Raw genomic sequence first — 16,646 nt, forward strand, 5'->3', positions numbered from 1 at the left:
CTAAATAACAATACACATACCACAAATAACTATTTTCATTATCAATTTTAATATTATTATTAATGATATAAAAGGTCAGTTTGGTAATACATGTCTTTTAAAATGCTTGTTTTCTCTGAGAAGCAATAAAAAAAACCCAAAGATATTATTTGGTTTAATAGAAATGCAGCAAATCTTCATATTTAAATAGCAACAGTTTCTTATTTTTACTTTGTAAATGCTAAATTAAAGACTTAATATATAGAACGTACAGTATGACAAAGGAGAATAAACAACATGATGGTGAGGCAGCAGAGTATGTATTAGGTTTTTTTTTTTAAAAAAAAGAGGTGAAAATATAGAAAAGTGCATGATTTCAGAAAACAGTCAACAAATCAGGAATGAAACTTTTTTTTTTTTTTTTTAAACCAGGCAGCCTGACAAAACTTTAATGTACAAAAGACAAATATGAAGCTTCAACTCAATGAGCTCAATATGTCAGTTTCTTTACAACTAGACACCAAATCTGAACTATCACTATGAAACTGCACGAAGATGTTTAAGTAAAAAGTCTACGACAGAGTCATCGATACATTTATGTAGCTTAAGTGTGCAATCATATGTTTTTCTTTTTCTTACATTTGTTCGAGGAGAGAGATAAAGTGCAGTAGGAGTTTAGCGAGTGTGTTTTCACAGCTGAATATGAGGTGAACACAGTGATATTTTATCTGAACTGTTATGAAAAAGAAATAAAAAATTGCTTAAGACAACGTGAGACAAAGTGTTACTATTGCTTTCATAAAGTAGTCTGGTTAGTGGTTTACGTTACAATAAAAAAAGTTTCTGTTGCATCTGCCTTTAACAAACAGGAAACATTGGAAAACCGACAACATTTTAACTGTCGTAGTTTACTTACATGAAGTAAAAATAAACAATGAAAACTCCAGCACAGCCCATAACTTTCAATACAAAATTGCACTTTAAGTAAAAAAATCATTTTTCGTCTATAAGATTTACAGAAAAGATCTGGACGCAACATCACTTAAAGAAACTATTCAGCAGCTGTTCAGTTATAGAGCAGAACTGTAAAGGAATAGTTTTGAGATACTTCATCTTACTGAGAGTTACATGAGGACATTGATACCACTCAAGCTTCTGCATTAAATATGGAGCTAGAGCGAGGACACTATTAGCTTAGCTTAGCTTAGCTTAGCATTAAGACTGGAGCAGGTGGAAACAGCTTCTGCCCAACATTCAAAAATATGTCAACTACTCACAATAATTAACACACAGCTATTTTGTTAAATCCGTATACAAACAAAAATGTAAAAAATACAAGTTATGGTTTTAAAGTTCTGTTTGGAACTATTTCTTTGCAAACTGCATGAGGAGAGATGCTGCTCAGATGGAGAAACTGTTGTTCATGAAGCAAAATCAACATTTCTGTAAATGTGCCAGTGTACAACGTGACAATGTTTTAGCCGGCCGGCTAATTTTCAACTGCAGTCTTTTGGCGAGATGTTTTGAAACCTAAAGTAATAAAATTTACAGAACGAAGACAACAAGACGCCATAAAGACAACAACAACAACAACAACAACAAAACAATTCTCAAGACAGAACACAAGTCATGTCGAGCAACAGGAAACAGCAAAACATCCGTACAATAATACAACAACAACAGACCGTTTTGGCACATATAACCAAGCAAACACTGACTACAACTACACTTTGATACATGCAGAGCAGCAATAAACAGTAAACATAAATAAGAAGTTTAGCTTAAGTTTCTCTAGAACCACAGATTAAACAAACCAAATGTTTGGAGTGTTGTTGGGCAGATTTTGTTTTTTAACTTTTGACAGGACTTTAGCTCCGTACTTCACAAACACATGACTGATATCAACCTCTTGGCAAGAAAGTGAATAAGTGTATACACACTAAAAGAACTATTCCTTTAACAGCCACATAACCAGCTGTACATACTATAAAAAAAATCTACTTCAACTGTTAAATATTGAGTTAAGATTAAATAAGATTACTTAGAAGATATATATCAATGTGCTGGGCTTGTAAGCAGCTAAATGCTTCCTTCATTTCAGATAGTGTTAATAATAATGATAATAATAATAAAAAAAGGTGTCCAGAAGTGTATGAAGGTTAATTATTTAACCAGCCTGGAGCGAAGACGCCTTTTAATGATCTGATGGTCGCTGTCTTTCTCCTCCGGCTCTCTGGTGATGATCTGAAACAATAAAATAAAAGAGAATAAAATGTTAAACGTGTGTGTGTGTGTATATATGTGTAGAACTGCAGGGCTGTAATTAGAGGGTCACAGGTACAAACGTTTAACAGCCCATCAGAAGGGGCCAGTGCTCATTAAGTCACTCGTTTATGCCATTAAAATCAATTAATTACATCATAGATGTATTAACATCCACTCAACATAGTGACCTTATGTAAATGAAGATGACATTTGCCAAAGCTCTGTGGCGATATGTCAAAAAAAACTGGCAAAGAAAATGTAAATCAGCGGTAGCTTGAGAGGTTTAGTCTTCACCAGCTGTGGCGAAATGTCTGTGTAGATGAATATTACACTTGTTATTCTTAATCTACACAGTGTTTTACAACATGCTGTACTGTTTTACTAGTGAGGATACAACAATCAAAGCCTACTGTCGGCACTATCAGCAGAAATAAACACGACAACAGTCAATCTGCAGTTTTTGGCTCGTTGAAGTACAATTTTTAAAATTTTGCATTTTACTCAGATTTCTGATGAAAGGAATTTGATGTGATAATAGTCACAGCTTTCAGTTTTTTTTTACATTATTTTAATAAGTTACAAGGCAACAGGAAAAGATCTGAGTGACTTTGAGAGAGGGTTGATAGGAACAGTGACTAAACTGACTTGTGCATTTAGATCTGTGGAATAGACGTCAGTAAACAGGGTCGGAAAGTGTGGTCGACAACCTGCATTTGATGACCGTGATGTTTAGTGTGATATGTGAAGAAAAACCGAAGAGCAGCTCTTCCTCAGGTGACTGAGATATGATCAGACTGTGAGCGAGAACAGTCTGTTGACAGTTAAATAGAGAGATATTATAGCAGGGCTGCAGTGCATAAACCTCTCATTACAAAGACGAACGCACATTTGAAGAGTTCAGTGGTGCAAAAACCATCGGCGCTGGTCTACAGAGAAGTGGTGAGATGAGTCATCCTTCACTATATTCTCAACACGTGGGCGAGTGACGTTCACAAAGAGAACGGCACTGGTTCTGTTATGCTGTACGGGGCATTTTGCTGGCACGGGTTTGGGTCCACTTGTCCCCTTTAGAGGGAAGGATCGCTGTGAATCAATACTATGATGAAACATTTCTATGGCAGGGGTCACTGAATGGTTTGATGAGTATGAAAATGATGTGAATCATCTGTTATGACCTTCACAGTCACCAGATCTGATTGAACACCTAGGGGAGCTGATGTGTTAGACAGCGCTCTCCACCATCATCATCATCATCATCATCACAACATCAAATATAATTTAGAAGAAACGGTGTTCATCCCTCCAGTAGAGTTCAGAGACTTGAAGAATCAATGTACAGGATGTACTGAAGCTGTGTGAGACTTACTGGGTGTGAGGGCATGTCCATGGGGGAGGAGATTTCAGGACGGTACAGTTTTTTTTTCTTCTTGGCTCTCAGACTGAGGGATGAAGAGGAGGAGGAGGACGATGATGGGGCTGCCAAGTCTGCATCACTCCGACCGCTAACCAGACTCATCATCTTCTTGGCTGAGGAGAAGAAATTTAAAAAAAAACAGGAGAAACATGCTGAATAGATGCATCTTTTTAATTGATGCATTTTGCTTTATGTGACGTAGGTAAAGGTGCTCTGTGAATCAATTTTACAGTGAACAAATCATTCTGGAGCATTAGTATAATTACTGATGAAGACTGTCTGCCTTTACTCTCTCAGATAATACTTGGTTTTGGTCTTTTCAGGGTAACTGCTGCTGCTAAAAACGATAAACTAATGTCAGTTTTACCCTCTAATCAATGACATTAATCTTGAAAATGTCTAGCTGTCGCATACTGTCCAGGTATAAGAACAACGAGAGGAGGAGACTGCAGGTTAAAGCAAAGAAAGGGAGGGATGAGAATCAGGATAGGAGGGAGAGAAAGTGATGGGACAGGAAGGAGAGGAAGGTATGAGAGAGAAGGACAGATAGAGAGAGGTGCTGGAGGAAGTAAAATAACAGACAAAAGATGAGTGAAGGTGAGAGATGGAGATGAGGACTGGAGGGCAGACGACAGCACCCTCGTGTCAGAACCCCGAGGAGACGATTAATTGGCCGAGTGAAACCGCCTGCGCCCGAGGATAAAACATAGAGTTGATTCCAATATGTTCCCTGTTCTCGACTGTCTCCCCTAAGCCATCATTAGTGTCCCGAGCTCGCTGCCCTGCGTTATCCTTCGTCCTGTGATGCTCCGACGGGGACTCGGAGGTTTTGTCCTTGTGTGTCCTGAGCTTCGTTCCTGCACACTGGTTTTCAGGTGGGAAATTTAAAAAAAAAAACCCATCTGGGCCATGTGATTGCCTCCTGGATTGTATCAGTAAACAACTGGAGGTGAATAAATATAATAGATGGAATATATTCTATACAGGGATTAAAGCAAGAAGAGATTAGTGAGCCTGAAAAGTTGTGCCTGAGAACTTTAAACCCCTGTCTGTCTGTGTGTGTGTGTGTGTGTGTGTGTGTGTGTGTGTGTGTGTGTGTATGTGTCTGTGTGTGTAAGCAAGCTTTGACGTGTTTATGCGTTTATTTGTGGGTAGACTGGCTATGAAAAGCCTCAAGGTAAGTGACCTTGGTGATCATCATTTGATTACTGAAGCTCAATCAGACATACTGCATCAGTAAAGGGCAGTTTAGACTTTCATTATTAAGACACTTGATGACTGCAGCTCTCACTTAGGAGTTTTTTTTCTTTATTCCACCTTTTTAGATGAGCTGTAGATCATTTAAAACGCAGCGGCTCGTGTGCTCACCGAGAACAGAAGGGCAGCATAGATTTGCTGCTTGTCTTTTGGTTTTTAAAATAGACTTAAGGATTGTATTATATGTCCCCCTCCGGATCCAGACGCTGACCTTTAGTTGTTCTGAAGACAAATCAACACCTTCACTGCATTAAAAAAAAAAAAAACACCTGTAAGGCTGCGTCAGGCCAAACGTCTCAGATAGCCTCGGGTTGTCTGACCCCAGACTGACACTGACAGGTGTGTGTCGCACCGAACACTTAGAGATGTTAAAAAAAAAAAAATCTGTTGAGTCACAAGAGAGGATCGCATGCAAGAAAAAAACAATGTTTTGCAGTTGAGTTTTTGTGAAGAGTTGTTGTATGAATGTCATTTTGCTGTGTATCAAGGTTTTAGATTGTTTTTAGTATCATATACAGCTTTTTATTTCATTTTATTTACAGGGTTTACTATATTATATATTCTCATCTGGCAAAGTTATTGTCTTATTTAGCTGTAAGTTTTTGCAATTACATTTTATTATTGTTGCCTTTTAGTTTGGTGTCTTGTAACATTCTGCTAATAAAGATTATCATCATATTTTATTAAATTTGATTTGTTCTGATTTAATCTTCTTACTATTGTCTTCTTCATACGGGACACTTTGTACTGCAATCATGCACAAATAGCACAACATTTAAATAAACTGAATGATATGTGCACTTCTTTTACTGTTTCATCATATTTAAACTCCTCTTTATGTCTTCAACACTCTTCACTCTCATGATTCACTTCTACAGAGAATAAAGTCAAACTTAGACATCTTCCTCAGTATCCACAGAGAGAAAAAGCACACGCTGCTGACACACTGACCTTTAGTGCCGAGCAGCGTGGGGGAGCTCTGCAGGAAGTCTCCGATCTTCTGCAGCGTTCCCTCCTTTTTGCTGCGGATGCTGCTCTGGGAGTCATGGCGATTCGCCGGGGAAGAGACCTGATCACAGACGACAGTGAACCGCAGTTAGCCTCTCAGCATGTAGAGTTTATATCTGAAGAAAAAAAATACTGTGCGGCTTACAGTACGAGCATGAACAAGCAGCTGGGTGACATCATTTTGCTAAAATTAGGGATGCATGATATTGGATTTTTTGCCAATATCCGATATGCCAATATTTTACTCATTGTGGTCGATGCCGATACCGATATATGCACATATGTTTTTCCAGATGTCTGAGGAGACTACTATGCATGTAAGCATAGCTGAATTTAGCAGCTCCTCCCTTGTTTCCCACTGACGATCCCGGTGTTTCACCAGCGGGAAGCACAGCCAGCTAGCCTCTGCTAGCCTCCCAGCTAACGTTAGCCTCAGCTCTCTATGTGGAGCACCGAGCCCTGGTTTGTTATTCAAGGGTCTGATGGGCAGCTGAGTGAAGTGGAGCCTGCGGAGGAAACACCGGGATCGTCAGGGTGAAACAATCTGTGGAGGGAAGCGCAGTCAGGCGGCGGAGGAGAAGGCGACAAATCGGCTTCTCATAATCATCAGAAATGGCCGATGCTGATATGTCATTTTAGAGCTTTTATTGGCCGATACCGATGACGTGCCGATAATATCGTGCATCCCTAGCTGAAATCTATTTCTGAATGTATCAAAGGGGATTTGAAGCAGTAACTGCTGAAGCGGTGACACCTCAAGTTACAAACAACAAAAATACATATTAAACTCGCTAGTTTACTGCTAAATGAAGACTATTACAGTACAGCAATATAATACTCTAATATCTATGAAAAAACAACAGATCATAGTGAGTCATAATCCTGTTCCTCATAGTTTTCTTTTACAGCTGGGGCCTATTTTTTATAGTTTTAGCCAGAATTTCTATTGGATTTGCTAATATTTTATTCACAGTCTAATTATTTGGATGATTGCTCAGCTTTAATAATAATAATAATAATAATAATTCAAATTAATATTAATTTTTTAACATAACACAAGGACACTTGCAGCAAAAAAGGCAAATGAAAAAAAAAAAAAAAAGAAAAAGCCTGGCAAAAAAGGATCTAGGTTTAAAAACAGATGGACTCAGTATTACAACTTGAGACAGAGAGAGCGTTCGCTTACTGCAAGATCCACAATATATCACAAAATAAACCATTTTCACCTGATTCTCTACATCATTGATCATAAAATGAAAACTAAGATCAAGCAGTGAAAACTTGTCATATGTTAATTATAGTAAAGTTGACTTCAACAACCCTAAACTTAAATAATATTAAATATTATCATAGTTTGAACTGGAATGACGGCAAATCAACAGAAATAATCTTCTAACACAAGACTTTGACGACTTCTGGTTCGTACTGATCTTCTCCATCATCCAAAATATGTTTGACGTGTGTCACATTTATGTTAATAAATAAATATATCAGAGCACATGTTCATGGTTATGCATGTGTTTGTGTGTTTGTGTCTGGTTGTCACCTCCTCTTGGTGTGGGGTCATCTTTGGCATCGTTTTGGTCCTCGTGTTCCTTCTGTTCTCTGCCTCCACCTCTTCCTGTCAACACACACACACACACACACACACACACAAACACACACAAACCAAGCGTTAACAGTGTGTACTGAGTCATCTGTAGCAGAGGATTGGTAAGAAGCTGATGAGCAGAGACGTTTGGACGAGATGGAGCCGATCATTAATACAAGGTAGACATCAAAGAGAAAAACACCAGCCTCAGTGTGTGGTCAGTTCCACTTTTACCATTTTACCAGCCAGACTCATTTCAAAAGGAGAGAAAACAAGCTTCAATTTAGTGTTATTTACCTGCCAGAGGGGGTTTTGAAGAGTTGACACGCTCAACTGCTACCAGTCAAAATACATTGTCTGGGTGTCTCCGAAACACCCAATTAATCTTCGTTTTCTCTTTCGAATGAGATTCTGATGTCAGTGACGAGCGCTACTGTCAAGCATGTGTAGAAAACCTTTCATTAAGGCTAAACAAAGAAAAATATAGGTGTCTGAGGGTGTCTGAGTTCCTTGTCAATACAATTTTGGAAGGAGGCCTTTGGCTTTCAGGAAGAAAGTAACGGTTTAAAATGTTTTTTTTTTTGTACCCGAGCAAGCCGAGGACGTCGCCTGCAGGTGTTTTTTCATCAAGTCGAGCGTCTGACGTTTTTCTCCTTGGGCTGCTGTCAGAGAGGTGATGAGTTGAATGACGTGATGGCGATGGCGTGTGAAGAAATGGTGAATGATTGCAATGATTGAATGAAATGGTTTTTTTTTCAAGTTTTGAAACGTGAAACCTTCAGTTCACAAGTTAAAATTCACAGATGTTGCTGATTTGTGTGTTTTGCACCTCTAAGAGGGTCTGTTAAAGACATTTTTATTTTGTTCTATAATATAATAAAACTGAGTTAATTTAGTTTTTCATCTTTTCACTTTGCAGAAAATATTATCCACAATGTAAAGATTATTTTGCTACAATCACAACCAACAGAAAAATCAACAAAACCCTTCAGTATCTGTTTCCAGTTAGTTTGTCTGCTTTTCTACCGGGTTTTTAATCAGATCACTTACTTTGTGCATAGAAAGAATACTCAGTACTCTTTGGGATTCATCATTCGTCATTTGACTTTTGTAATATTTGTTGGTGGAGGGTCAAAACAGCCCTCCAGCAACATAAAGACCCGGGTCACATTCCCGCCAGCTCTGTCTGTTAAAATTCCTGCTGTGTCTTGGTCAGAAGACCGGCAGCACTACAAGTATGATCCTGACCAATCATTGTTCATGACCTTGGGCGAGTTCATAGGTCGTCGGGGAGGAGGGTCAAGAATATTGTCAATCATGGCTACAGAAGCTGCTGGCGGTCTTGTGTTCCAAATGTGGACCTGTTCCTGGGTGTCACGAGGAGTATGTACGGGTACGGGCCGTTTGTCCCTCAAAGAGAACTTGAGGTAACAGATATTTTAACATGTCAAGAACATTACATACATGTAACTAGCTACCAGGTTCACTGTATGTAAACAGAAGGTCTCGCGGAGGGAAAAATGATCGGCTTTTGGAAAATGAAGATACAAAGATATGTTTTAATTTTAGGTGGTTTCACAATCACTATAACTGAAGCGCTCTCTGGTGCACGTATGTAAACACCGACACAGAAAGACAAAGCTGTCCAGCGGCTGTCTGGCCGAGCTGATACACATTTAGTGTCTCAGACAGCAGCTCATCTTCGCCTCCACAAGCTGATTCAGGCACAAAAACCTGATCAAGAAAACAGTCAACAGTTGAAAAATCAACTTGTCATTTCTCTCTGGTGGACAAACTACATAACAACATGTCAATTTCTTGTTACTTATCAGTCGGCATTTACACCGATACCAATATATCTGCAAGTATATCAGCCTGGCGTGTCGGGGGGGGGGGACATGGTCCACTGTCTACACCTAATCCAGGCCCAGTGCCTTAAACCCACAGGTGGACTGTTTATGCCAAATTGGAAGAAAAAGTGCCAACAAAAAACAGACTCGGATGTATTTTTCAGCATATTCCTGCATCAATTTCAGTGCAAAAATCCCTGGACATATTTTGGTATTCTAACAATCGAAGCGGTTCTGACTCACAAGGAGCCGTTGGGGATGAGCCTGACCTGCGAGGGAGGCTCACCAGCTGGGCAGAAGGAGTGGGCGTGGTGGAAGACATAAGCAGGCTGCACTTTAAAAAAGCAGGAGGGAAAACGGTCAAAACATGTGGAGTCGGTGACTCAGTGGACGTTTTTAAAAATAACCTGAGGAAGGAAGGAAGGAAGGAAGGAAGGAAGGAAGGAAGGAAGGAAGGAAGGAAGGAAGGAAGGAAGAAGGGAACTGAAAGAGCAAAGTGTGGAAGTAGAGATACAAAAGTTCAGAGGGGAGGTGGACTCTGAGTGTGTGACACAGAGGAAGAAAGAAGTGGAAACACACAGACAGAGTAGCTATAAGTGAAAGTGATAAACCGTAATTGGAGTGTGTGGAGGAAGTAAACAAGACGAAACATCGTGTGTGTGTGTGTGTGTGTGTGTGTGTGTGTGTGTGAGAGATGAGATGATAAAGGGAAGCGTGTGGAGAAAGTAAATGAGACACGAGATAATGTGAGTCAAGACCGGAAACAAAGACAGATGCAGAGAAGATAGTTAGAGGCAAAGATGTGCTGCAGGAAGATTGTTTCTTAATGGATTCAAATTTTTATAGTGTTTAATTTAAACTAATCCCTGAAGCAAAGACAAACTGGTGTTACATTTTTAAGACAATATACATTTCATATCCTCATATTTTATCCATTGCAGATGTATTGTAAATGTTGTGTAATTACAGTTGTACTAGAACTGTTGGTAACCCAAAGCTGCCAATTCATAGTTTCATACCCTTATTAATCAGGTAGGTCATCCAAGCTGTTTGCCTTTATACCATTTGAGTATTTTTTGTTAATTAAAAGTGTTTTCAAGAAAAACATATTTGCATTTTTTCAAGTAAAGTGTCAAAAAAGTAGCAGCATGACTCATACTGGATTTTTTAAGTTTAATTGGCATTTCAGAGTTTTAAAAATCCAACAAGGATACTTTTTAAATTTCTTGTTTTATATTAACTCAAAATATGTACATTTTTGATAAGGATCCTTTGCAAATGTTTAGTCAAAAGTTTTACTTGGCGAGACATTTTAAAGTTAAAAATGACCTGAAACAAATCCTTGGCATTTCTGTCCTGCAGCGTCTTGTTACTTTATTGGCCGACATTAGTCTATCAAATATTTTCTCCATTAATTGATTAGTTGTTTGGTCCATAACATGTCAGAATATGGCAAGCCCAAGTTGTTCAGAGATTTTCAGTTTAATGTATTAAACAAACCAGAAAATATTCACATCTGACAAGTTGGAACTCAAAATGATAAAATAGTTGGTAATTACTTTAATAGCTGACAGCTAATCAATTAACTGACCACATTGATACAGAAATCTCTGCAATTAGCTGATATTGGCCGGTACATCGGCCTGGACTATTTATTAGGCTAAAATAAGCGACAAAAACGTCAAAAACAAACACAACATTTTAGAATAAATTGATAAAACTTAGAGCAGAAGGTTTTTTTTGACAGCCACCATCACTGACTGACTCATCTAAACGCACAACCTGTGATTTGGACGACTAGAATACAGGCTAATAAAACTATAATGTCTGTGAGAACAGATAAAAAAGGGGTAAAGTGTAGGAAAATGAGTTATATTATAGTATATCAGTGTGAAGGAAAGATCAACTCTGCATTTCTGTTGACAGGGCCACAAAACTCTGACATCAAAAATCATAAAAGCTAAAAATTCAGATGAAGATTTTCTGGGACAGCAGCAAAGAGAAGAAGAAGCCACACCATTATCAAGAAATTATTAAAAGCTCATCTGCTGAACAGACGGACGTGGCTGTCAGGGAGGACACGGCATCATGAGAGACGGAAGAGAGGAGGATGGAGGAGTTGAATGAAAGAGGTTAAACGACAAATAAGACAAGAAGAGAAACAGAAAACGGAGCAACGAGGAGGAAGACTGTGTGCAAAGAGTGAAAGGTGAAGCGGTTTATTCGCTCGTGTGTTCATCTCTGATAATAAGTGAATGGTGCAGGAGTCTGGAAGGCTTATGAAACCGGCTGCGTTTATCACTGCCGGGTCACTGCCTACAGATGTCAAACCCATCAGATAAGAATCCACTTTACCATGCTACTCTCTGCCCGAGTGTCACATGGATGAAATACGAGCAGTCTGTTTGATAGGGATCAATTGAATTTAAATTATTCCATTGATTTTGACAATATAATTACTTTGAAAAACAAGGTAATTGGTGAGGATCTACTCTACTCTGTATTTGGCATCGCTTTAAAAGAATGCAAGAGTTTTTGTTCCTCTCATGCACTAATCAGCAGTAGTAGAAAAACTGTACACTGTACCTATTAAATAAAACCAAAAACACAACATGTTGCATGAATCTTAAAGAAGAAAATGTAACGTATCCTTTTTCCTTTTGCTAGCATAAATGCCGATACATCTATGATACAAAGATTTTTGCTGATTGGATGAACTAATGCTCGCTTCCAGTATCTGAGGAAAGTAATTATGCAAAGACCGACGATGTTATGGAGCAGAAGGCTAGAAGGTTTCCTTGAATAATTTAAAACATGAAAGCTGCCAGTCTGAGCATTTCCAAGATAAAAGCTTTCACAGAAAACCTCCTGATAGAGAAAGAGCATGATCATCATCTGATTTTAAAAACCTACTGTTTAAGATGAAAAGTGAGACGCTAACAGCCAAATCTTTCATGAAATTAATTTTTCATCAGACGTATAAAATGATGTTCAGGACATGGAACAAACTATTTAGAAAGAATTATATTTTTTCCACTGGTGAGGATACTTTTTAAATGTCTAGTTGTACAGGAAGAAGTAACTCCAGTAGTGACTCACTTGGGAGCAGTGTGGACCTGTGTACACACAGGCAACCCTGTAATAATAATTTTACCTTTCGACCTCAAGTTATCCGCTCAAGTGTCCTTGAACGAGGAACTGACTCCCAACAATTTCCTAGAGCGCTGCTCTGCGGCTCAACTTCACCTCTGACCTCCCTGCAGGAGGGAAGAACAAGCTAAAGCTCGATTGTACTCCCCTCCAATGACACCATGAGCCTGTGGCAAAGCACATCAAGGCTCTACAGACATTTTCCCCAAATACTTTCTAGTCAACAAGGTGAAAATATGAGACTGAGAGGCTGTTAAAAGAGGAAATCAATGGAAGAGTTAAATTACTTACTCTGCTCTGACGATCAAATGGAAATGCAATCAAGGCCAGATACAAGCAAGGTGGAGCAAAGTTAAAAAAAAACCCAAAAGACTACACTATGATTAGATTTTAAGACATTAGGCTTGTAGTTGCAAAATGTGTAGGATATTCCTAATTTAGCTTCATGACTGAGGGGCATTTAAACCTATAAACACCACATCCAACTATGACTGGTAGCAGTTTTTAGCACATTGCAATCAAGCTGCTCATCAGTGCATGTTCAAAATGTTCAGCTACTTTCTAATAAAAATGATTCTTCTTCTATCCCACAAAAATAACAAACAAGTATCCCTTGGGGATGTTTTTTTAATGCAAAAATGCTAAAGACTTGCTGGTTTCAGCTTCTCAGATATGAGATTTAAAGCTTTTCTGTGTCATACATGATAGTAAATTGAATATCTTTGGATTTCTAACTGTTGATCAGACAAAACAAGACATTTGAGGACGTCACTGTTTAGTTAAAAAAAACCCACAAAAGGTAGTTTTCACTATTTTCTGACATTTTATAGACAAAATGATTAATTGAGAAAATAATCTGCAGATTAATCGATAATGAAAATAATTGTTAGTTGCAGCCCTACGATTGAAAAGTTCCAGAGACTATGAGACCAGAGAAACTAAACTCAGTTACTTAAAGTCACTTTTGCTCATTTTTGTTTGCTTTTCACCACATCTGAAGAACCGTGTAGATTAAGCAAACCAGTCGTGTAACGATTAAACATGACGGCAGCATTTGAGATGCAAGTTTATACACAGGAAACAACACAGTCTGTCTGTTGTTCTATGTCTTAACTGTTGTATGACTGATGTTTGAGTTGTATTTAATCTATAAATGAATGAAAAGAGAATCTTGGAACCCATCAGTTATTTGTCTGATGACAATTTAGCCTCTGGAGGCATTGGCCAATATTTCGGGGCTACCGGTGTAGCAAGCGGACATCTGTAAAACAATATCCAGGCCAAGACTTCCTCTTCCTTGTTCTGGTCTTTGTTTACAGTCCAATTAGCAACTTGAGATGGTCCAGACGACATTTCAGCTAATCTCTATAAACAGATATATGCATATGAATGTAGATAATAATAATAATGATAAAATGCTAAATCGCCGTCAGACGATAGCCGATGGGTTCCGAGATTACATTTCGGCCAACGCGTTCTGCCTCTTTTGCTCTCTACAGGTACCGTTCTTGGTTCCTTGGGAAAGTTCCCGCGGTGGAAACGCCCTGCTGTCATATATCAAATCTCATTCCATACTGCTCATACAAATCACATTAAATATGTACCACACCATTAACATTTGTGTCAAGTCCCACAGGAACATGCTGTAGCCCTATATTGTACTATAAAGTTATACCACATTAATACCATATCATGCAGAAAATGTGCTTTTGAGGGTGAATACTGGAGGGAATCTGTGACATTGTAATATAATGTGAAGGGGGAGTCTTCAGCTATTAGTCAGACTCTGCTCTGTGGCACGGAAACAAGTAAATTCATGGAACAGTCCAGCAGGCAGTCCATGTAAACATTTTTATTGGTGTGCTGCCTCACTCGTTTTACTGACTACAATCAGATTATATACATATGAAAGTTGCCTCATTCTCCCCGCTGTACAGCTCAGAGGGGAGAGCAAGGCAGTGATGCCATCTGTTTTCAAATCTTTACTGATGCAGGGATGGTTGGATGAACACATGTTGTTTTCTGCATCGCATCCTCTTACTAACTCATACTTACATTTACTGTTGGCTAAGAGCCAATGAAGAAACTGAAGGTGAAAAAGACTACTGCAGGATAACAACTCAGTATCTCTTGAGAGAAAGGTTCGACCTTGACAAAAGTTGGGGATTCAGACCAGCAGCTTTCCAGTCAGAGGCATTCTGTTCATATTTACACTTCTACTGCCGCCATACTGGAGCTTTCTGCATAAAATTACTTTCCAAATGGTGCAACATGTTCAACATGTTCATGATGAATAAGCCGTTTCGTACTGCTGCATTATTTGGCCATGAAGTGAAAACTATGCTAATGTGGTGTATGATAATGAAGAATGTGATGACTGTGATGAAGATCGTTGATCGTGTGACTGAGTTTTTGAAGAATGGAAACATGATGCTGTTTAGTTAAAGAAAAAAAACCAAAGTACCTCACGTGTCGTGCGCCGTTTACTCCTCCTGAAAATGTGAGACTTCAGAAAACAAACAACTTGGTTAAAACAAGCCTGTAATGTGTTATCAGTAATTGAATAATTAACTATTTACTCCATATCAGAACATTTTGTGCATTGTAAGTCCTAATATTCAAAATCACAAACTAAAAACAAAACGAGAAAACTGACTGACTGGTGTAATTTGTACTGTTTACTAGCAGTCTAATATATGCTGAGCACAGATTTAAAATGTTGATCAAGCTGTTGTCTGGAATCATGTTTAAAGTGTCTTATTGCAATGTTAAAATTATGTATTGCTGGAGCTCGTTTACACATATGGACTTAAAGACCTCGAAAACGCTGAGATTCACAGACACAAAAAGGTGTCTGGCGGCACAATGTGTGGAAGTTAAGAAAAGTTCAATAACAAATGTCTCCGATGCTTGGGTGTGAAAACCAGTCATGCTTGTTTCAATTCCCTCAGAAAATATTTTTTTCACTCTCCTCCACTGAGTAAAGGACCTTCAAACTAAATGGAAGAAAGGTTTATCATTGCAGCCGATGGCTTCCCAATTCTCTATGACAGGGCATTAATAAACTACCAGAACTTGAGTAAGAAAAACGATGCACGTAAACACATCACTCAAAAAATGAGCTACGTCCTTGTGCGCCAATATAGTGGTGATGTCAGAAAATAACCACCCAGTCATAGCTGATCAAGTTCAATTACATGCTGAATACTGAACGCGCCTGAAAGCTAAAGGCTCACAAGAGGCAAGGGACTATTTGTTTCTTGGTATCTGTGAGTAGTTCATGGGTGCTGGTGAGAAAAAATGATTTGACTGAACTTTTTTTGCTAGTGTCCAGGTTGTGCGACGAGTGCCAAAGGCGCGAAGTCACCAAGGGGGATGGGGGAATGCCCCCCGGGTTTTTTTCATGGCATTCTGGCCATGATTTTTATCCCTGGCAAAGACACCAATTTATGCATGAAAAGTATAAGATAACAAATTCATCAATGCATATACAACTGCTGGAATCTGGAACAAGGGTTGATGTCTGGAACAATGAGTGTCTCTTTCCCTTGCTGTTAAACAGTATGCAAAGCAAAGGCAGAGTAAAATCTTTTTTGTGTTAGCTGTGAAAATAAATTGACTATGACGGAACACATAATTCACTTTTGACAGAAATCCGTATGTAGATGGACCTCTTGCACCCATGATGTAGTTTGTAGTAATTGCTGAGAGCACCTTCAAGCATATATAGATTATTTTGGGCTCATAAAGGTGATCTTTATTTCAGATAAGGCAGCCTGATGAATGTATTAAGAGAGCTGGATATGCTACTGCCACTCAGCTGCCAATTTGTCCCAGTGGCCATTGATGGTACTGCAACAATTACTCATTGTTCATATAACATCACCCAAATTTGCCAATCTGGAACGCGCAGGCAGGGCTAGCAACAAAAACACTGATGTGCATGTGCAGTAGGCAGCACAATGCGGCAACCAGTGAAGACACCAGGAAGTTATTGTTCCATTCCAAGAAACAGTCCTGCATAGAACCCCCACATCTTGTTGCTTTTTATGAAACAAATGGCATTTGATGCGTTAATTAGAGAATTTTAGAGTTGCTGACAGGTTTTAATTTTACCTTTTGGATAGGGTCG

The 16,646-nt window shown here is 38.7% G+C and overlaps 1 protein-coding gene across 4 annotated transcripts in view; it reads right to left on the bottom strand.

The window, feature by feature from the left end:
- Positions 1 to 280: 280 nt before the first annotated feature.
- LOC122996555 (kinesin-like protein KIF20B) overlaps positions 281 to 16,646 on the bottom strand; it is a 56,069-nt gene continuing 39,703 nt past the window's right edge. For all 4 annotated transcript variants that reach the window (XM_044372055.1, XM_044372057.1, XM_044372056.1 and 1 more), the window contains 4 exons: positions 7,470 to 7,544; positions 5,867 to 5,984; positions 3,611 to 3,771; positions 281 to 2,223 (listed from right to left, as the gene is read on the bottom strand). In XM_044372055.1, the coding sequence (XP_044227990.1) occupies positions 2,143 to 2,223; positions 3,611 to 3,771; positions 5,867 to 5,984; positions 7,470 to 7,544 (435 nt within the window). In that variant the 3' untranslated portion in view covers positions 281 to 2,142. The remainder of the gene's footprint in view (positions 2,224 to 3,610; positions 3,772 to 5,866; positions 5,985 to 7,469; positions 7,545 to 16,646) is intronic.

This window comes from Thunnus albacares, chromosome 14 (assembly GCF_914725855.1).
Source record: "Thunnus albacares chromosome 14, fThuAlb1.1, whole genome shotgun sequence".
Lineage (NCBI taxonomy): Eukaryota > Metazoa > Chordata > Actinopteri > Scombriformes > Scombridae > Thunnus > Thunnus albacares.